At 46.0% G+C, this 22,652-nt stretch overlaps 1 protein-coding gene across 4 annotated transcripts in view; it reads right to left on the reverse strand.

The window, feature by feature from the left end:
- The window catches only part of DNAAF1 (dynein axonemal assembly factor 1), a 104,350-nt gene that overhangs the window by 18,738 nt on the left and 62,960 nt on the right, over positions 1–22,652 (reverse strand). For all 4 annotated transcript variants that reach the window (XM_075940326.1, XM_075940327.1, XM_075940325.1 and 1 more), the window contains 3 exons: positions 19,004–19,203; positions 15,045–15,299; positions 13,845–13,954 (listed from right to left, as the gene is read on the reverse strand). In XM_075940326.1, the coding sequence (XP_075796441.1) occupies positions 13,845–13,954; positions 15,045–15,299; positions 19,004–19,203 (565 nt within the window). The remainder of the gene's footprint in view (positions 1–13,844; positions 13,955–15,044; positions 15,300–19,003; positions 19,204–22,652) is intronic.

Below are 22,652 nucleotides of genomic sequence, written 5' to 3' on the forward strand. Positions count from 1 at the left end.
ATGTCAGGGTGATCAAAGTCCCCCACGAGAACCAGGGCCTGCAATCTGGAAGCTTCTCTCAGTTGTCGGAAGAAAGCCTCATCTACCTCATCCACCTGATTCAGTGGCCTGTAGTAGACACCAACCACAACATCACTGCTGTTGTTTCCACCTCTAAATTTAACCCATAGACTGTCAACAGATTTTCTCCCTCTATATACTGGAGTTCTGAGCTATCATAGTGCTCTCTTATGTATAGTGCAACTCCTCCTCCTTTTCTCCCCTGACTGTTCTTCCTGAACAGTCTATACCCTTCCATGACAGCACTCCAGTCATGCGAGTCATCCCACCAAGTCTCTGTTATCCCAATTAAATCATATTTTTTGGACTGGGCCAGGGCCTCCAGTTCTTCCTGTTTGTTTCCCAGGCTTCTCGCATTAGTATACAAACACCTCAGATAACCTGTTGATCACCCTATATTCTCCATTTGAATCAGGGGTCCTCCTTTCTTGCTCATTCCTCTTTGCATTTCTTCCTGGTATCCAACTTTCCCGCTCCCCTCATGGTTTTGGTCACTGTCCCCCAACAAATCTAGTTTAGAGCCCTCCTCTCTAGGTTTGCAAGCCTGCCCGCAAAGATGCTCCTTCCTCTCTTGGGTAGGTGGATCCCATTGCTTCCTAACAATCCTTGTGCCCGAAACAGAGTCCCATGGTTGAAGAAACCAAAGCCCTCTCTGTGACACTACCTGCGCAACCACGCATTTACTTGCTCAATTCAGCGATCCCTGCCCAGTCCTTTCCCTTCAACAGAAAGGATAGACGAGAACACCACTTGCAGTCCGAATTCTTTGATCCTTCCTCCCAGTGCTACATAATCCGCAGTAACCCGCTCAAGGTCATTCTTGGCCGTATCGTTAGTTCCCACGTTGAGAAATAGGAAGGGGTAGCAATCCGAAGGTTTGATCAGTTTTGTAAGCCTCTCAGACACATCCTGAATTCGAGCTCCCAGTAAGCAGCACGCCTCTCAAGATTCCAGGTCCGGACGGCAGATGGATGGCTCAGTCCCTCTTAGGAGGGAGTCCCCGACTACCACCACCCGTCATCTTTTTTTGGGGGTGGTGGTCATGAAACCCCCATCCCTAGGACTACGCATTCCATGCCTTCCAGTAGATGGTGTTCCCTTCTGGTTTCCCCCTTGTGAGGTCCCTTCCAAAGTATTCAGTAAGTAAGTAGATGTGGAGGTTATATTGTTCGCTATCTGCACACAGTGAGCATAAGCGTTCCCTGTTCTGCCAATTGATATAAAACATTCATGGTGTATTGTCTGTGAGAATGTGGATGGTTTTGCTGCAGATCATTGGAAGAAAGTGGTGACAAGAGTTGCACACCACTCAACGCTTGAGGATGTTGATATGAAGTCAAATTTGTCTGGGAGACCATTTGCCCTGAACTGTATGATGTCAGAAGTGAGCGCTCCAACCTGTGAGGGAGGTGTTGATGGTGATTGCACAAGATGGGGTTTGTTGTTGAAAGAGGACACCCTCTAGTAGGTTGTGAGGCTGAGTCCACCATCAAAGGGAGGTGAGGAGTAGAGGGCTGCGTCTAGACTGGCATGATTTTGCAGAAATACTTTTAACAGAAAAAGTTAAACGGCCACTTTTGCACAAAATCTTGCCAGTCTAGATGTACCGGAGGAGTTTAAACTGTGCCAGGCAGTTGTATACACTGTTGCCAGCTAGCTTTGGAGGCATCCATGTGTAGCCTCATGAATTGCACCATGTAAAGTGGTAGCTGCCATGTACCCTAAGATTTGCAGACCTGTGCGCATGGTCATAAATGGGCTGTAGAGAACTGAGTTGTTGAGCTCAGAGAAGGTTATGAAATGATAGGGCTCCTATGAATAGAGAAGTTACTCACCCTGTGAAGTAACGATTGTTCTTTGAGATGTGCCCCGTGGGTGCTCCACTCTAGGTGTCGGGTCCCGTCCCGGCGCCACGGCTCGGAGACTTTTCATAGCCGTGCTCCGCCGGCTCGTGCATGCGTGGTTCACCAGGATAGAGTTCGCGCCTTTGATCATCCGCGCGCGAGCCGGCAACTGTCCGTTCCTCTCTTCCGCTCATCTGAAAGAAACATTAAGAAGAAAAAATTTCTGGAGCGGGGAGGAAGGGCAGGTCGTGGAGCACCCACGGGGCACATCTTGAAGAACAATCGTTACTTCACAGAGTGAGTAACTTCTCTTTCTTCTTCGAGTGGCCCCGTGGGTGCTCCACTCTAGGTGACTCCGGAGCAGTACACAGAGCAGAATTAAGGTGCTCCGGAACCAAGACTATCAGCACGATTTAGTACTGCTGTAGCCACGGAAAAATCTGGAGTAAACTGTTCTACTATAGCGTAATGTTTCATAAAAGTCGCATATGAAGATCATGTTGCTGCTCTACAAATGTCGTGAAATGACACTCCACTGAGGAAGGCCGTAGTAGCAGCCACTGCCCTAGTTGAATGAGCTTTAGGGCGAGAGGGGAGAGGCTTCCCTCGCAGAGAATGACACATGGATATACATAAAGCTATGAGCTTAGAAATATGCTGAGAAGTTAAAGGCTGTCCTTTTGAATGACTCGCTACTGCCACCAACAGATGGTCTGTTTTCCTAAAACCCCGTGTTCTGTCGATGTAGAATGCCAACGCCCTTCTCACGTCCAGAGTATGTAAGTGCGCTGCTTGAGTTGAGGTATGAGGTTTCGGAAAGAAGCACGGTAAGACCACCGGTTCATTTATGTGGAATTCAGAAGACACCTTCGGAATAAACGCTGGATGGGTCCTCAACGTTACTGATTCTTTCGAAAAGACTGTGTAGGGCGGAGAAGCCATGAAAGCTGCTATCTCACTCACTCTGCGAGCTGAGGTGAGGGCTAGGAGAAAAACCAGTTTGAGCGTAAGTAAGTGTAGTGTTACTGTCGCTAAGGGCTCGAAAGGGGGACGAGTCAAAGTTTGTAGGACCAGGTCCAAATTCCATGCTGGGGGGGGTCTCCGTGGGGGGTGGAGATTCAAAAGCCCCTTCAGAAATCTTTTCGTAGTGGGGTGAGCAAACAAAGAAGTACCGCCAACTCTATGATGGAATGCATTAATTGCTGCCAAATGCACCCGTAGCGATGCAATTGCCAAACCATTGTCATGTAGTTGCAAGAGATAGTCCAGTACACAAGGTAAGTGTGCAGAGCGTGAATCCACGTTATTGTCCACACACCATGCTTGGAACTTTGCCCACTTAGCTGTGTAAGCAGTTCGAGTAGATTGTTTCCGACTATGCATCAACACTTGTTTGACTCGCTGGGAGCAGGATTGCTCAGAGTCGGTAAACCAGTCAGCATCCACGCAGAGAGGTGTAGGACCTCCGGTCGCGGATGACTGAGGGATCCGTTGTCCTGAGTCAACAGATTCGGAAGGGAAGGTAGGGGATATGGCACTTTCACTGACATCTGGTGAAGCATTGAAAACCAAGGCTGGCGAGTCCATGCTGGCACAAGAAGGATTACTAGAGCTTTGTCTACATTGATCTTTTCGAGAACTCTGGGAATTAACACTACTGGTGGGAAAGCATACAGTAATGACGTCCCCAAATGGAGAAGGAAGGCGTCCCCCAGCGAATGGCATCCTATCCCGGCTCTTGAACAATAATTGGGACATTTCGAATTGAGTTCTGTCGCAAACAGGTCTATCGTTGGAAATCCCCATTGACCGAAGATACGATTCAGTACGTCCGAGCGAATCTCCCACTCGTGGTCGTGTGGAAAACGCCTGCTGAGAGAATCCGCTACTAGATTGTCGGCACCCGGCAGGTAGGAAGCTGTTAGAACAGTGTTGTTGGTAATACACCAATTCCATAAACGGATGCTCTCTGCACAAAGAGAACGGGATCGCGCACCTCCTTGCTTGTTTATATAAAACATAGTCACCATGTTGTCTGTTAAAATCCTTGCCGTTGTATTTTGAATGCGTGACTGAAAATGCCTGCACGCATGCCGCACCGCTCTCAACTCGAGCACATTGATGTGCAAAAGCATTTCTCTTGTAGACCACCGTCCCTGGACCGTGAGATTGCCCATGTGAGCTCCCCAGCCTATGAGGGAGGCATCTGTCGTTATTTGTGTAGTAGGTTGAGGTCGATGAAACGGAACGCCTGTGAGGAGATTGGTCGGGTTGATCCACCACTGTAGGGATTGCCGGACATACTGCGGCACCACTAGCGGCCTGTGGACACCATGCTTCGATGGGATGTAAACCGTGGCTAATCAGTGTTGGAGGCAACGAAAACGTAACCTTGCGTTGGACACTACGATGGTGGCAGCAGCCATATGCACCAACAGTTGTAGACAGACACGTGTGGGGACTGTTGGAGCGTGGACCACCATGTGTACCAATTCCTTGATTATTATAAAACGTTCCATCGGTAAATACGCGTGCGCCATGGTTGAATCGAGGCGCGCACCTATGAACATGAGATTTTGGGATGGAACTAGTGTGAACTTCTTCAAGTTTATGAGAAGGCCCAGGGTAGCAAACTCGTCGGCTACTGTCCGAACCATATGACATGTTTCCATGCAGGTCGTACCCCTGAGAAGGCAATCGTCCAAGTAGGGCAGGGGTGTCCAAACTTTTTTCAAAGAGGGCCAGATTTGATGAAGTGAACATGCGTGAGGGCCGACCATTTTGCCTGACATTCTTTGAACCATTAAAATTAAATGCAAATTAACTATTTTATGCAAAGTTTATTGCAAACGGCAAACGACATAACACCAACTATACATGTTGTGTCCAAATATATTTATAACTGATTTAGACCAACTGACATTAACTGAGATTTTACAATGTATTCATCTCAATTGAAAAAAAAACTTGCCTACACTAATGTGAAGGGTGAAACTGAGATCTGGACTGCAGTACATAGGCTAGGTCTGGTTCAAAGGCAGTCCCTGATCTCAGCAGCTGCGGAGTCCGTCCCTGATCTCAGCAGCTGCGGAGTCCGTCCCTGCACTCTCAGCCCCAAGGTAGAGGGCTTGCAGGGTCAGAGGCGGGCAGAGAGCGCAGGGCACGCTGGCCTCATGGCGGCCCGGGGGCAGGGCGAACCCGTAGCCAAGCGGGGGAGCGGGGCTGCGGACGTGCCCTACATGGTGGACTTTAGGACCGCAGCGGCCGCCATGGACGGCGGCGGCACGGCCGGAAGCGGCGCCAGTCAGAGGAGCGCCGGGGAGCCAGGAGAGGGGGAGGAAGCGGGGGCTGTCCCTGCACTCTCAGCCCCAAAGCGGAGTGCAGGGGCAGGGTTTGGGACCGCGGCGGCGGCGGCCCGAAGCGGCGCGCTGAGCGCGCCAGTTAAAAAAAGCACCGGGGAGCCGGGAGAAGCGGGGGGCCGTATTAAATCCGACCGCGGGCCGCATTTGGCCCGCGGGCCGGACTTTGGACATGCCTGAAGTAGGGGAATATTGTTACCCCTAGTCTGCGTAGGTGGGCCGTGACCACTGCTAGCATCTTGGTGAAGACTCTGGGGGCACATGCCAGGCCGAATGGAAGAACCCTGTACTGGTAATGTTCGCTCCCCAGTTGGAAACGAAGAAAACGTCTGTGTGCCACGTGAATCTCTACGTGGAAATAAGCGTCCTGCAAGTCGAGGACTGCAAACCAATCCTTTTCGTTCAATGACGGAAGAATGGTTGATAAGGTTACCATCTTGAAACGCTGCTTTCGAAGGTGCCGGTTCAGTCTTCGAAGGTCCAGGATGGGTCTCCATCCTCCCGACTTCTATGGTGTGAGGAAATATCGGGAGTAAAAGCCTTTCCCCCAAAATTGCTTGGGAACTCTCTCTATCGCCCTGATGGTGAGCAAACGTTGAACTTCTTACTCCAATAGATTCTCGTGAGAGGGGTCCCTGAAGAGGGACGGGGAGGGGGGAGTGGTAGGGGGAATAGAGAGAAAGGGGATGGAGAGGCCGGATTGAACTACCTCTAGCACCCATCTGTCTGTGGTGATCGTAGACCAGTGGTGGTAAAAAGAGCGTAAACGATGGTGAAAAAGATGATGGGTTTCCGTATTGACTATGGACGATTGGTTTGTATTCTCGACAAGCAAGTCAAATCTGCTGCTTAGTCGACTGTTGATTACCCGAACGGTTTTGCTGTGGTCGCTTGCGCTGGGGGCGCTGTCTAGGATACTGGTTGTCGAAGGGACGTGGTTGTTGTCTAGGGAAATTGAAGTCATATCTCTGTTGGTAGGAGAAATAACGCCTACGCTTGAAGAAAGGTGTGTACATCCCCAGTGTACGTAAAATGGTGCGTGAGTCTTTTCCCGAGTGGAGGACCTCATCGGTGTTTGCCGCAAAAAGTTTAAGTTTGTCAAAGGGCAGATCCTCAACCTTGCTCTGTAACTCCTTCGGCGCCCCTGCGGACGAAAGCCAAGATGATCTCCTCATGGCTATACCAATAGCAGCAGCCCGAGCTGCTGTGTCGGCCACATCCATAGCGATCTGGAGCGCAGTGCTACATGATGTGTACCCCTCCTGTACTATCGCTTTCAGGAGTGGTTTCTTGGTGTCTGGGAGATGGTGCAACAAATCCGCTAGTTTGGAGTAATTATCAAAATTATGGTTTGACAGGTGGGCTGAGTCATTCGTAATGCAAAGTAAGAGTGTAGCTGAGGAATACACTTTCCTCCCAAAAATATCCAATTTTTTATTGTCCTTATCCGAAAGGGGATTTCTGTACTGTGGCGCCTTACTCCTACGTTGCGCTGCGTCTACTACCAGTGAATTGGGTTGGGGGTGATTAAATAAAAAGTCCAACCCCTTTGCTGGAACAAAATATTTTCTATCAGCTTTTTTACTTGTAGGTGCAATTGATGTTGGGGTTTGCCATATCTCATCTGCCACTTCCATAATCGCCTCATCGATTGGCAGCGCGACTTTCGCACGTTGTTGTGGGCGGATATTCTTCAGAAGGCGATGTCTCTTAACAGGCACATCTGCTAGCTGTATGTCCTGTGTGTCTGCCACTCGTTTGAAGAGATCCTGAAAATGTTTCAGATCGTCCGGTGGAGAGATTTCAACTGGGCAAATTGCTTCATCCGGGGAAGACGATGGACAGTCCGCCGGGGAAGTTTCCGGTTTAGGGTCTTCCGTTTCCAATAGTTGGCCCTCCTCTGGTTCGGATTGGTCTAACTGGATTGTTGAGCTTTTGACTGGAGAAGGTGAGTGTAGTGGTTGTGATTTATGATGTAAGTATTCCGCTAACGGTGATTGACAGATGTGAGAAGATTCCCTATGCGATAATGGTGAACGATGACGGTGGAGGCGATCGTCATACGATCTATGATAGCAGTTACAGCAACGTTCAGAGCGTGATGGAGAGGGGTATCGAGAAGAACATGCGCTATCATGCTGGATATAATAGACGCGGCAGGGGGAGCGCCTCACCGATCCGTATCTTGAGAGACGGGAGGGCGACCGGGATCATGAACAGGATCGATGTGTATCTAAATACACCGCATCCCTATAACCATGCCGGCTGTACATAATTCGAGAGGAGGAAAAATAGTCGTGATAGCGACTTCGCCCTCTTGGTGAAGCAGGTGGGGAAAAAGACCTGTGCCAATGATGGGTCTTTGACAATGACTTCCTATATGCTGAAGTCTCATCCCTATCACGAAGCATAGGGGAACCAGGCACCAAGTGAAGGTGAGACGGTGCCGGAGAGGCCAGCTGCTGCTGGTCTAATGTCGGTGCCGGCAGGACGCCCGGTGCCGGAGTTGACAAAGATGCCGAGTCTGAGGCATTAGCGTGTTCCGCCTCAGGTCTCGGTGCCGGGGAAAGCGGTGCCAACGTTATCGCCGGGTCAGGGGAAACAGGCGCGGATCCACTGGGCGCCATTGAAGCTGGTGCCGGGACGCTGATCAGTTGCGGCGCCGGCGCGCTTGTTAATTTCAAGGCGCGTGAAGCTGAAGCCGATATCGGCTTGCTGGTCAGTTGCGGCGCCACTCCCGGTGTTGGTGCTGAAGCCGCTCTGGCTCTCGATGGTGGGGGCTCTTTTATGCCATCCCCCCTGAGTTGTCTGGACCCCCCGGAGGTCACTTTAGAAGCCGCTGCCGGGGTTGAAACTGCCGCAGGGAGGGAGCGCGCCGGGGACAGCTTTGACGTTTTGGAGCCCGCCGGTCCCGGAGAAGCCGCTCTCCGCTTGTGTTGGGAGATTTTTGTGGCTGCTGAAGGGGTAGGGTCAGGCTGTAGTGCCTTACCAAACATGAACATCCGTAGTTTCATCTCCCGCTCCCTCCGGGCTCTCGAAGTTAATTTGCGGCAATGGGTGCACTTGTCAGGGACATGAGTCTCCCCCAGGCACCTAATACAAGGGTCATGACCGTCAGCCGTTGGCATGGTTTCTCGGCAGACCGAACATTTCTTGAACCCAGTTGATCCTGGCATTTTTGAGCAGAGTCACAGAAAAACTGAATTGTGTGTAAACCGCTGCGGTTAGTCAATTTCACAGCTTAGCGCTTCGCAGCAGCGCTTCTGAGTGAAAACAGTTTTAAAGAATTTTTTTTTTTTTTTTTAAACAAGAGAACACATAACAGTTAACAGGAACACAGCTAACCCTAAAACTCTAACTATTTACAGGTAGACAACTATCTAAAACCATGACTAGAGAAGAGATCAGGGAGCTCCGACTGCGACCTGAGGCGGTTGAGAGGAACTGACGGTTGCCGGCTCGCGCGCGGCTGATCAAAGGCGCGAACGCTATCCTGGTGAACCATGCATGCGCGAGCCGGCGGAGCACGGCTATGAAAAGTCTCCGAGCCGTGGCGCCGGGACGGGACCCGACACCTAGAGTGGAGCACCCATGGGGCCACTCAAAGAAGAATCTATGTATTTCATGGGCCCCAGCATGGATTTTTGGAGGTTTATTAATAGTCTGAGATGTATGAAGAGGTCTTGTGTAGTAGTGAGTATGGTAAAAGTCTGTTGCCAGGAAGTATGCTTGATTAGGCAGTTGTCCAAGTACAGAAAAATTATCATACCCCTTTGTCTGAGATAGGCATTGATGACTGTGTCTTGGAGAAGACAAAAGATGTGGTGGAGAGGCCAAAAGGTAATACCTGATATTGGTAATGGTTGATCCCAATAATGAACCTGAGGAATAGTCTGTGTGAAGGATGAATTATTATATGAAAATAGGCATCCTGAAGATCAAGGGCTGAGAATCAGTCTCCCTCATAAAGTGCTGTTGTTATAGTTCCTATCTTTGATTCTGGATAAATCTGTTTAGCATTCAGAGGTCCAGAATGGACCTCCACCCTCCAGTTTTCTTCTGAGAGAGAAAATATTTTTAGTAGAACCCTTTTCCATGGTGTGCTTGAGGAACTGGTTTTGTCCCTGACTGGAGAGACTTATCTCACTAGATGTTCTTAAGTCTTATCTCCCTATCCCATCCAGCTCTAGCCATCATAGGGGAGGAAGTTCTGTAATCTCCAGTTATAATAGATGCTTATGGGAAGGGTCCCTGAAGAAGGATGTGGAAAAGGGGAGGGAAGGGGATGTAGAGTGAAAAGGGATAATGTATCCAGATCTGATTATCTCTAGGACCCACTGGTCCAATATAATATGGGCCCACTAGTAGTAGAAAGGGCACAAGCAATGGCCAAACAGGCAACTGGCTGGAGGTGTTTCTGGTTATTTCTGGAGATGGTTGTGATGCAGTGGATTGTGTATGTTAAGCACGTCTCCTTCCAGGGCGCTGTCTAGACATGTGATCAAAGGGCCACTGGTAATGTCATTGGAAAGGGGAGTCAAATACATACCTGAAGTATGGAGAGTAGTGTAGGAATCCTTCATCGAATGGAGCATCTCATCCGCTTTTTCAGCAAATAGATGGATCCCTATCAAAGGGAAGAATCTCCACTCTTGTCTGGAGTTCTTTTGGGATCCCCAAAGCTTGAAGCCAGGAAGTGCAACACATCACTATGGCAATGGTGGTTGCTCTGGCTACCATATCCACAACATCCATGACAGCCCGCAAGGCAGAATGGTCAACTGATTGACCCTCCTGGATGCTAGCTTGCAATTGAGGGCATATTTGTTCTGGAAGATCATTAAGGAGTTCCTGTAGTTTTCAGTACAGTAATTATTCGTTTAACACGTGCCCACTTAACACATTTTCGCAATATCAAGGGGTTTTTTAGAGAACATTTTTCGAATAACATGACCATCCTTGAAATAACACAAAAATAATCAAGTGGCAGACTACTTCCTGCGGTGATATAAGTTGGTGAAAACAGTGGTAAGATGCATGAGCGGATGAACACACATGGTTACAGAGCTCCTCCACTCACTCACGTGTTTATCTTTGTGTTTTAACAAACTGTGGTGATTTGTGTTGCTAGATATCTTGTGTTGTTAGATATTTAATGTTGATGTTGACGATCCAGCACCAATAAAAAATTGACTTTGCCACCACCACCTGCAATGCAACCCCCACCTTTCCATTATTTTTAATGGGAAAATTGTCCCCACATAGCAGATTTTCGCTTAGCACGAACATTTTCAGAAACACATCTATGTTAAATGAGGAATTACTGTAGTTGGAATAGTCATAATTGGTGAATAATGAAGCATAGTTGGAAATGTGGAATTGTAAAGTTGCAGATGAATAAGCCTTTTATCTAAAAAGGTCCAGTCATTTGTGGTCCTTATTCTATATTGTAGCTGTTTTGAATGATGGTGTACCGTGTCAATCACTAATGAGTTGAGTTGGGGGTGGGAAAAAAATTAGTCCATGTCTGTGGCAGATACAAAATACTTCCTGTCTGCCCTTCAGTTGGTGGGGGCAGCAGAAATTGGAGTTTGCCAAATAGTTTCTGATGGTTTCATTATGGCTTCATTGATGGGAAGACCAATCTTTGTGGAAGAGGAAGGTTGCAGTATTTGAAGCAATCTGTGTTGTTTCTCCTGCTCCCTTTCTAAAGCAATGTCCTGAGAATTCACAACCTTTTTTAAAAGTTCTTGAAATTGCTTTCGGTCATCTGCTGGAGGTGAAGATGAGATGACAGTCTTTTTGGGTGAAGAGGAAAAGTTTATGGCCCAAGAGGGTTTATCCGTGTCAGACTGAGGTAAATCATCATACTCCTCCATTGGCTGTTCTTCTGCCATAACTGAAACCATATCAGCTGCGCAGGTTGGTGGTGATTGAATTGCTGAATGGGGCAGTGTGGAGGGTGCCGCATATTGCTGTGGATATTGAGCCGATGGAAGGCATTGTGGAGGATAGGATGGAGGTGGGTAGGGCCATGGGTGATTAAAGGAGGGATATTGAGACATCTGCTGGGTAGTTTTTGGTTTCACTGACTTCCAGAAGGGTGCAGAATACACAGGGGAGGAATGTTGCAATGAAAATCTGCTCCCCTGTTGAGTGCCTAGTTCAGTGCATAGGGAAGACTGTGTGGGTGAGAGCAAATGATGTTCTGCATGATGCCAGAGTGGACTGTTGGCACCGAAGACAGGGGAGTATGGTAATGAGTTGTTCCAGGTTTCCGAGATACTTGAGGCTTGTGTCAGCACCAACCAGTGCCGAGGGTCAACTTTCTTGTGTGCAGTCTTGTCCACTTGAGATGGTGCAAACTGATGCTTAGGTGTCTGTGCCAGGGTGTGTGCTGATACAGGAGTGTACGTTGGTGTGGAGTTATCAGTTGGTACCAGGGGAGGTGGCATGTCCTGACGCTTTGCTTTCAGTGCCAGATAGGTGGTCAGTGCAGATGGTGCTGAGGAGGACAATTTATGTTTTGGCTCTGAGTCCACATGCTTTGGCAGTGCCATTTTGTGCTTGTCGGAGGTGCCAGAGGTGGACGGTGCGAGTGAATAAGTGGTTCTTGCTGATGTCAGCACCTCAGGCAGCAACCAAGCCAAAGACGCCCTGGACTTACAGAAGTCCTGGGGTGGAGATGAGAAGGCTCTCTTCCTTCGAGCTGAAGGTTCTGTGAGCGCAAGCTTTTGAGGCTCTTAACTGGATTTTGTCCCTGACTGGAGAGACTTTTCTCACAAGATGTTCTTAAGTCTCATCTCTCTTTTCCATCCAGCTCTAGCTATCATAGTCAGACAATGCTGACATTTCTGAGAGATGTGGCCCTCTCCAAGACATCACACACAGGAAGAATGCCCATCAGAGACAGGAGTCGCATTTTTTTAAAGCTAGGTAAGCCCAACATGGTGAAAAAAAGGAGGGGGGGGGGGGAGTTGAGGAGAAAAACAGTGGGAAGGATTTTTTTTTAAAAAGTTTGAGACGAAAAGGGAATCAAAATGAAGAAGGCAGCAAAAGAAGAAGGTAAAATTAAGTAAAAGAATGTCTTTTGTAGAGAGAAGAATCACACTGTTAAGGAGCTCCATCTTCTGCTGAGGACAGTTGTCATAAATAGGTGCTGCTAAAGAGATTCTGACTTACCTGAAGAGTGAGGTAAGAGTTAAGTAACTGGAGATGCACCTGAGGGAGGGGGCTTGGGCATTCAGCTAATAAAAATGCAGATAGTAATTTCAAACCAAGAGAAAGGTTTTTTTTCTACTCTTTTACTTATTTGTTTTAGATCAGATCAGATTTGTTTCCAGGTATACAGGGAGATGGGCTTTCCCAGGAATGGACTTCTTGAAATGAAGGGAAAAGTTTAGATAGTCCATCAGGTTTTATTGTCTTTCTTGTTTGGGGGTTTGGAAATCATGTCTGAGTTAGTTAATTGTTTTTCTCTTTGTAACTAAGGATTGCAACCCAGGAATTTCCCCAAGTCTATTTCGTTCCATGGCTTTTTAACACCCAATCATTTACTATGCTTGCAACAGCAGTTTTGATTTGATAATAAAAGTGTTTTCCTTTTTGTTTTGACTAACTGGTGTTGCTTGATTGTTGTGTCCTTAAAGCCTACTTGCCTTAATTGTCCAGGAGGAGCACAGCCCATTGTTCTCTGATGATTCTCTCTGTTTCTTTTCCAAGCGAAATGGAGGTTGGGGCAGGGGGAAGAGCTTTGCCTTAGGGAGGGGATTCCCAAGTGATCTCTTCCCTAGAAAAGAGTTTATTTTATATTTTCTTTTACTCACTTGGGCGGTGGCAGCAAGCAAATCAGTCTTTGCCTTTTTGGATCTGAGAGAGATTGAGACTAGAAAAGTTAGTTTCTGGGAGTCACAGAGACAAGTTTTACAGAGTTTATTCTACTGGCTGGTTCCCCATCTCTGTACTCAGAGTGTCAAGTTGGGGAATTGAGCCGTGACAATGGTAAAAAAGAAACTGAGTGTGCTGTGCCGCACTTGTGGCCAACAGACATAATGGCATGAGGTAGCCACTGTGGATGCACGGCACAGCAAGGCACTGCAAGATGATTTTTTGTTCTGTAGTTCATATTTTTCATTGTACATTAGATTTAGGTTTTGGCTAGCTCTTGGATACATTTTTTCCCAATGAGAATAATTGTAACTAAGATTTTTATTTTAAAATGAAAATCGCTAGTAATTTTTTAAACAAAATTAAAGAAGATTTCAGTGTTCTAAAGAGTTTGACTTAGAACTACTGTGTGCAACAAAGCAGACAAGATGTGGAAAATTGGTACATTTCTTGGTGCAGGAAACTTCAGTAAAACTCTCCAGATGCCAGGTAGCCCCCCAGGTAGGAGATGATGTGCTTTATACTTTTTTTCAGGGAATTTTTGTGAGCTGTGGAAAGTTCCTACAAACTTGGGCCGCACAGAATTGTTTAGCTAGAATATAAGAGAAATGACTTTGTGGGCAAACAATGTAACCCAAACATGAATAGCTCAAAATACAATATAAATAATTGCATTCTCAGCCCATATACATACATCAATGAAAAGCTTCTCTGGTATCTGCAGTTTAACTTGTTCTGTTTCTGCAGACTCATCTAGTTCAGTAAACACAGCATCTTGGGTAGTCATAGTCCCAACTAATATGTCTAAGGAACAAGGAAAAATATTTAATTAGTTGTCTGTTATGTTCCTCATTTAGGTATGTTTCCCGTCTGATATTCAAAGCTATCATTAATTTTAATTAATCTTATCTTTAGTCAGAGGCCATGTCTACATTATAGAAATTTGTTTTTTTCTGCATTTATGAAACTCCATATGCTAGAAAATCTAAGGGTATATCTAACTTGCAGAATTAGATTCAAAGTACATGAGAAATTTTTAAGATTAAGAAAGTGTTATCGGACCCAACATGATGAATCTTTTTATTCTTTATTTCCAAAGCTTTGAAGCTTTGTATTCAATCCATCTGGATCTCTTTTTCTTCTCTTTACATCATACCAGTGAATAACTTTTAATTGTATAATTTTTTGCATTATGAAACAAAGAAATTGACCCACATGTCAATGTATCTGTTTCATTTATAAAGGCACCAAAACATCAGGCCTTTAAAAAAAAAAACCTTTATTGGTGTATAATGTCATGTTACCCAAAATTGCATATTGCATAATTTCCTCAGTAGTGTATTGTAAAAAGATGCTAAGCCAAGTTCCTTATTTTTTACATCCAAGACAATCCCAATGAATTCAATCAAGTCACTAGGGATGTACAGGCAGTCCCCGGGTTACATGGATCCGACTTACATCGGATCCCTACTTACAAACGGAATGAGGCAACCCCGCACTAGCTGCTTCCCCCCAGCAGACCAGGGAGATGCAAAGCTAGCGTCTCCCCCTCCCCCCCCACAGCAGACCAGGGAGATGCAAAGCTAGCGTCTCCCCCTCCCCCCCCACAGCAGACCAGGGAGACGCGGAGCGGCTTTTCTCAGCAGACACCTCAGCTTGAGAATAAAGGACTGAGGGAAGTAAGGTGTGGGAGAATAAAACTGAGCTCTGGAGAAATGTTTGGCTAGAGTTTCCCCTACAATATGTACCAGTTCCGACTTACATACAAATTCAACTTAAGAACAAACCTACAGTCCCTATCTTGTACGTAACCCAGGGACTGCCTGTATATAGTTTGGCTCATCATCTCCGTTCCTCTTTTCACTTCTGTTTGGCTCTTTATAGTGCACATTACCTTCTTGATTAGTACTGAAATTTGGGCATTTGTGACAATTAGCTTCTTGTACTTCCTTCTGAATGTTATTGGTAAGGTTAGTATACAGACTACCCAGATCTTCTTTACTTGATGTTTCAGCTAAAATTTCATCATGGGCCTCAATGCTTTCATTTACAAATTTCTTGATCTTTTGAGTTTCGGTCTCTTCAGAAGCATCTGAAATCTCTGAAGTACTATTAGTCATACCACTGTAACTTGCGGGTGTGATGTCTCCTAAATAGTAGGAAAGTCAATAAAAGTAAAGTTGTAGAGCAAGTTTTTGCAAGTTAAGAGTATTCAGGTTGTAACATATGGTCTTCTGTCTTAACTCTCAAACACATACCAAAAAGCTGTCCTATTCTGCCTGTCATTCTGGGATCAATATCCCTCATATTGTGCCAGATATATTGTACCAGACATATTGTGCCAGTAGGTTTGCCCATTTATCAGTGCCTAAAGAACCTGAATCAGGAAAAGCATTTAAGCAAATGCTTAACTTTAAATATTTGAATTTAAGCAATTGATTTCAAAAGGATTGCTTATGAAGCTGTATGTAGGGAGGACTTGTCAATCAGAGAACCAGAGTGAGAATCTCTTCCATTTTTTTATACATATTTTAAGGGTGTTATGAGCTCTGCTATGAAGTAAAACACTCTGGACAGATTCTGGGTATTCTAATTCTTAAGGAAAGAACCAGTGAGGTACCATGCTTTGAGATGCAACATGTATAACTTGGAGTGCTGTATGTGCCTTCCTGGTGGGTACAAGCGGTCCTTGGTCAATGGTAGGGAAATTGGTGGGACAACTAACATTTTGGTTAGGAATGGATACGAGAGGCCATGACAGAGCTATCAATATAACAAGAATTCTGTCACTCCGTATTTTCTGTACCACCTTGTTTAGGTGAGGAATGGATGGGACTACACATAGGAGGTACGAGGTCCATTTGATTAGAAGGGTGTCTCCTAGGGATCCCTTGCCTGTTCCCACTCTGGATCAAAAGAGTTGACACTTTTAGTTGGTTTGGGTAGCAGAAAGGTTGGTTAGTATAAAACATAGGGCTACATTATCCATATATATCCTGACATGTGTTAGCAATGAATGGAAGGAATTATTTGCAGGAATACCTTACTGCCCAGAACATGAGAATATTTATGTGTAAAGCCTTTTCTGTGTTGGACCAAAGGCCTTGGGCAGTATGCTGTGCTAGATGTACTCCTTACCCAGTGAGGGAAGCATCTGTAATTATAGTGATGGTGGGTTCTTGAGTGAGGAAGGGAATCCCCGGGTAAAGGCTACTGTCCACCAATGGAGAAACTGTTTCACTGCCGTAGGGACAGAGCGGGGCTTGGAAAGTGGATGTACATTTGGTCTGTACACTCTTCTGAGCCAGCCCTGTAGGTAACAGTGCATGTAAAGGTGTGCATTCAATATCACAAAGTTGCATGCAGCCATATGCCCCAATAATTGGAGACAGTTGTGGGCAGTGGCCTGAGGGCTGGATTGTAACTTGTAGACGAGGTCCCTTATCTGGTGGAATCTGTCTGTGGGAAGAGAGGCAGTGACTGCTACAGAGTTTAAATTGTATGGTTTGTGTTGGGAATAAAGTAGACTTTGCTTTATTTATTTGCAGATCAAGGTGCTTAAAAACTCAAACTGTGATGGAAGTGTTACATCAGGAGTTGAGTCTGGAGTGTGCCTTTAGCAGACAGTCATCCAGGAAAGGAAATATCATGACATCTTGTTTTCTGAGGTAGGTTGTGTCGACTGACAGGATTTTTTAGAATACTCTTGGAACAGTAGATAAGTCAAACGGTAGCACCTTGTATTGGTAATTATTGCCCACCCTGGTGTATGGCATTGGAGGTGGCATCCATGGGTGTCCATACCACAGAGGCAGGTCCCTATGTTCAGTGCAACTTGGGCGAGTTCTAGCAGAGTAAATAGAATGGTCAATGGGAGGAGAATTCGGTGGCAGGAGAGGGGAAACTACCTCCACATCATCGTCATGTTCCTCACTCAAAAATTGTGCTGGAGAGAGCAGATGGTGTGGTGGTAGGGTGCCTGGTGAATGGTTGGAGTTGAGGAAAGGTGAATTAAAAGTTGAGAAGACTAGAAAGTTTTTTATGAAGTTGTGGTGCAAGGGTCGACAGTGAAATGGTAGGCTGTACCAAAGCAATCTGTGGCACCATTGATTGCACTGGTGCCGATTGTGCTGGGAAGGTTGATCGTGCTTGCATGCTGCCAGTAAAAGCATGGCAAAAATAGTGGGTGCTGGAGGCAGTGCCTGCACTGTTGGTGCAGCAGATTTGGTTGTGAAGGTTTTTTTGTCTCTGGTGGTCTGAGAAGTTTCCAATTCCAGCCTTGGGGGCGAAGGAAGACATGGTGATTTTTCAAATAACATGAGCTTGAGACAAAGGTCTTTTGCCCCAGCAAGCTCGTGTTTTAACTTTTGAGCAGTAGGGGCACTTTTGGGAGACATGAGATTCCCCAAGGGAACAGATGCATTGAAAGTGCCCATCCGAGACTGGGATTGCATCTTTGAAAGAAGTGCAGTGTTTAAATCCTGGTGAACCTATCCTATCTATCTAACTAGGGAAGGAAAAAGGAAAAAAATATTTTTTGGGGGGGAGGGGGGAGGGGGAAGGGAGTGGAGGGAGAAAAGAGAGAAAACAAAAGATTGGTGAGGTAAAATCTTTTACTGGACCAGCTACTTGTTGGTACTCTCTGGCTGTGTCTAGACTGGCAAGTTTTTCCGCAAAATCATCTGCTTTTGCGGAAAAACTTGCCAGCTGTCTACACTGGCTGCTTGAATTTCCGCAAGAACACTGATGATCTCATGTAAGATCGCCAGTATTCTTGCAGAAATACTATGCTGCTCCCGTTCGAGCAAAAGCCCTCTTGCTCAAATCATTTGCGCAAGAGGACCAGTGTAGACAGCACTGTACTGTTTTCCGCAAAAAAGCCTCGATGGCTAAAATGGCGATCGGGGCTTTTTTGCACAAAAGCGCATCTAGATTGGCACGGACGCTTTTCTGCAAAAAGTGCTTTTCTGGAAAAGCGTCCGTGCCAATCTAGATGCTCTTTTCCGAAAATGCTTTTAACGGAAAACTTTTCCGTTAAAAGCATTTCCGGAAAATCATGCCAGTGTAGACGTAGCCTCTGAATTTCTAGGCCTGTGGAAGAGCTCTGAGTAGCTCAAAAGCTTGTGTTACTCATCAATAGGAGCTGGTCCAATAAAAGATATTACCTACCTTGTCTTTTTACATCAGTATGGCTGTGTCCAGACTCAGGGGTTTTTTCGAAAAAAGTAGCCTTTTTTCGAAAAAACTTCACCTGCGTCTAGACTGCAGCCGCGTTCTTTCGAAATTAAATCGAAAGAATGCGGCTTTTCTTTCTACGGTGGTAAACCTAATTCCACGAGGAAGAACGCCTTCTTTCGAAAGTGCTCTTTCGAAAGAAGGCGTTCTTGAAAGCAAACAGGCTTTTTAGAAAGAGAGCATCCAGACTCACTGGATGCTTTCTTTCGAAAAAGCGGCTTGCTTTTTCGAAATTCCACGTGCAGTCTAGACGCTCTCTTTCAAAAGAGGCTCTTTCGAAAGTATCTTTCGAAAGAGCCTCTTTCGAAAGAGGCTTGCAGTCTAGACATAGCCTATAAGATATAATCTTTATTACCGCAGCATCAGGGCTGCATTAAATCCTAAAATATAGTCAACTAGTCAAATTCAGTTCTTGTTTTCTAGATTTACATTGCTGTAACTCCACTGAAGTTGGTGGAGTTACTCACTATGTACAGTCCTGAAAATATTAACAGAATTTTGTTCACTGATCATTGCTTGATAAAAAGTAACATGAAAGTAAGGTAATATTAGGTAGTTAGAACTTTGATTAAACTTCAGAGAGAAACAGGAGCTTTATCCAAAAGCATAATCACAAACCTTCGTGGGCCTCTATTGAGCCTCTATTTTTATCTCTTTCTTCCTTTTCCCTTTGTCTTTTCTTCTCTTCAGCTTTTCGCCTAATTGCGGCTAGTGCATCAATGCTATCTTGGATCTTCCTTCTCTCTCTGGTCTCCCATTTTTCCCTTTCACTCTTCTCTGCTTCACGTCCGCCCATGGCCCAGGCTTCTGCACAGGCTCTAGTGGCAATAGGCAACAGTTTTGTAAATACTAGTGGCTTAGTGTGTTCATGATGAAAGGGAGACTTCAGTGTCTACTTGCAATGGAATAAAAGTTACTGAGCAGATTAGCCTCAGAAAAAATGTTCCCCTGAGGAGAAAGGACTGTTATATAAGGTTCAGAGATTATGTTGGGGAAACAGAACAGACAAGGAACACAACATTGTTAAAAAACACCATTTGCATCTTTTGTTAGTAACTTTTTAAAAAGTCCCAGATTCTGATTCCCATGACATTTGTGTTACCACTCTGCCATTATGAGAAGAGTTCGGAATACTAATTATGGAGAAAGGCATATGTATAGCCAGTGCTTTTTTTATAACGGTAAGAGGGGAGTTGTCAGTGGGAGGGGGGACAGGGTGATGCTGGGAGAGGAGAGTAGAGGGGAAAGGCATTGGGGGCTGGAGGCAGATGTGCTGGAAGAAGGCTTGAAAGAAGGGGTGGGCGTGAGAAAGGTGAGGATGGAGCAAGTCGTGTGAGGGCACAGAGGGGCAGGAGGGGAACAGGGCAGAGAGTGGTGAGGGGGTAGGCCTCAGGGCACAATACTCCAGATGTGGCCAGAACTGGACACAATACTCCAGATGTGGCCTCACCAGTGCCAAATAAAGGGGAATAATCACTTCTCTGGATCTTCTGGCAATGCTCCTCTTAATGCAACCTAATATGCCATTTGCCTTCTTGGCTGCAAGGGCACACTGTTGACTCATATCCAGTTTCTCATCCATTGTAATCCCCAGGTTCTTTCCTGCAGAACAGGTACTTAGCAAGTCAGTCCCCAGCCTGTAACAATGCTTGGTATTTTTCTGTGCCAGGTGCAGGACTCTACACTTGTCCTTATTGAACCTCAACAGATTTCTTTCGGCCCAATCCTCTAATCTGTCTATCCCTGCCCTCCAGCGTATCTATCTTTCCCCCGAACTTGCTCAGAGTGCAATCCATCCCCTCATCCAGGTCATTAATAAAGATGTTGAACAAAACTGGTCTTAGAACAGATTCTTGGGGCACTCCGCTAGAAACTGACTGCCAACCTGACATCGAGCCGTTGATCACTACCCATTGGGCCCGACCATCTAGCCAGCTTTCTGTCCATCTTACAGTCCATTTTTCCAATCCATATTCCCTTAATTTGCTGGCAAGAATATTGTGGGAGACCATATCGAAAGCTTTGCTAAAGTCAAGGTATATCACATCCACTCACTTTCCCATATCCACAAAGCCAGTTACCTCATCATAAAAGCTAAGCAGATTGGTCAGGCACAACTTGCCCCTCTTCCAAGTGCTTCAAAATGGATTCCTTGAGGATCCCCTCCATGATTTTTCGAGGGACTAAGGTAAGGCTGACTGGTCTGGAGATCCCTGGATTGTCCTTCTTCCCTTTTTTAAAGATGGGCACTACATTTGCCTTTTTCCAATCATCCAGGATCTCTCCTGATCTACATGAGTTTTCAAAGATAATAGCCAAAGGCTCCGCAATGACATTTGCCAACTCCCTCAGTACCTTTGGATGCATTAAATCCGGGCCCTTAGATTTGTGTATGTCTAGCTTTTCTAAATAGTTCCTAACTTATTCTTCCCCACCAAAGGCTGTTCACCTCCATCCCATACTGCGTTGCCTAGTGCATTTGTCTGGGAGCTGACCTTGTCCGTGAAGACAGAGGCAAGGTGTACAGATAGTTCGGAATGGCTTGCTAGTTCGAACTATCTAGCCCGTGCCGCGTGTAGCCGTGCGGCACGGGGTTCGAACAAGCTGGCATTTAAAAATGGTGCCGGCCGGCTTATGCAAATGAAGCCCGGGAAATTCAAATCCCGGGCTTCATTTGCAAGTGCGGTATGCCTACATTACCCCGCTAGTTCGAACTAGCGGGGTAGTGTAGACATACCCGCATTGAGTACTTCAGCTTTTGCCACATCATCTGTCACTAGGTTACCCCCCTCAACTAGTAAGGGCCCCACACCCTCTCTGATCACCCTCTTATTGCTAACATGCCTGTAGAAACCTTTCTTGTTATCCTTCACATCCCTTGCTAGCTGCAATTCCAATTGCACTTTTGCCTTCCTGACAACTCCCCTGCATTCTTGAGCAATATATTTATACTCCTCCCTAGTCATCTGCCCAAGTTTCCACTTCTTGTAAGCTTCTTTTTTTGTTTAAGCTTACCGTGGATTTCCCTGGTAAGCCAATCTGGTCGCCTACCATATTTGCTTTTCTTGCTGCTCATTGGGATGGTTTGTTCTTGTGCTTTTACTAAGGTGTCTTTAAAATACTGCTAGCTCTTCTGGACTCCTTTCCCTCGTGTAAGCATCGCAGGGGATCCTGCCCATAAGTTCTCTGAAGGAGTCAAAGTTTGCTTTTCTGATGTCAAGGGTGTGAATTTTGCTACTCTCCTTTCTTCCTTTGGTCAGGATCCTGAAATCTATCATCTCACGATCACTGCTTCCCAGGTTGTCACCCACCTCTTCTTCCTCTACTAGTTCATCCCTGTTTGTGAGCAGCAGGTCAAGCTGTGCATGGCCCCTGGTCAGTTCCTTCAGTACTTGTACCAAGAAGTTATCCCCAACATTCTCCAAAAACTTCCTGGATTGTCTGTGTTCTGCTGTATTGGTCTCTCAACAGATGTCAGGGTGATTAAAGTTGTCCATGAGAACCAGGGCCTGCAATCTAGAAGCTTCTCTCAGTTGTCCGAAGAAAGCCTTGTCTACCTCATCCACCTGATCCGGCGATCTGTAGCAGACACCTACGTCAACATGACCCCTGTTGCTTCTACCTCTAAACTCAACCCACAGACTCTCAACAGTCTTTTCTCCCTCTAAATACTGGAGTGCCGAGCAATCATACTGCTCTCTTAGGGTACATCTACACTTGCAGCCTTCCAGTGAAAAGGGCATTTGAAATAAAGCCCTCTTTCGAATTACCTGTTATTCCTCCTGCAGTGAGGTTTAACAGGTCGTTTGAAATAGAGCTTTATTTTGAACACCCTTTTCACTGCTGCATGTAGATTCGGGCAGTTATTTCGGGCTTGTAAATTTAAAAAAAAAAAAAAAGGCACCTGGCCAGGAAGATGCAAATCAATTGCGGGATATTTTAATCCCGGGCTTGATTTGCAATTCCCAATGCCTACATTTGCAGCCCTATTCCGAAATAGGCTGCGAGTGTACACATACCCTTACATACAGTGCAATTCCTCCTCCTTTTCTCCCCCGCCTGTTCTTCCTGAACAGCTTATATCCTTCCAAGACAGTCATGCGAGTCATCCCACCAAGTCTCCGTTATTCCAATCAAATCATAGTTCTTTAACTGGGCCAAGGCTTCTCATTCTTCCTGTTTGTTTCCCAGGCTTATTGCATTTGTGTACAAACACCTTAGATAGCCAGTTGATCACCCTACCTTCTCCATTTGGGTCAGGGGTCCT

Source organism: Pelodiscus sinensis, chromosome 12 (assembly GCF_049634645.1).
Source record: "Pelodiscus sinensis isolate JC-2024 chromosome 12, ASM4963464v1, whole genome shotgun sequence".
NCBI classification, from domain to species: Eukaryota; Metazoa; Chordata; order Testudines; family Trionychidae; genus Pelodiscus; species Pelodiscus sinensis.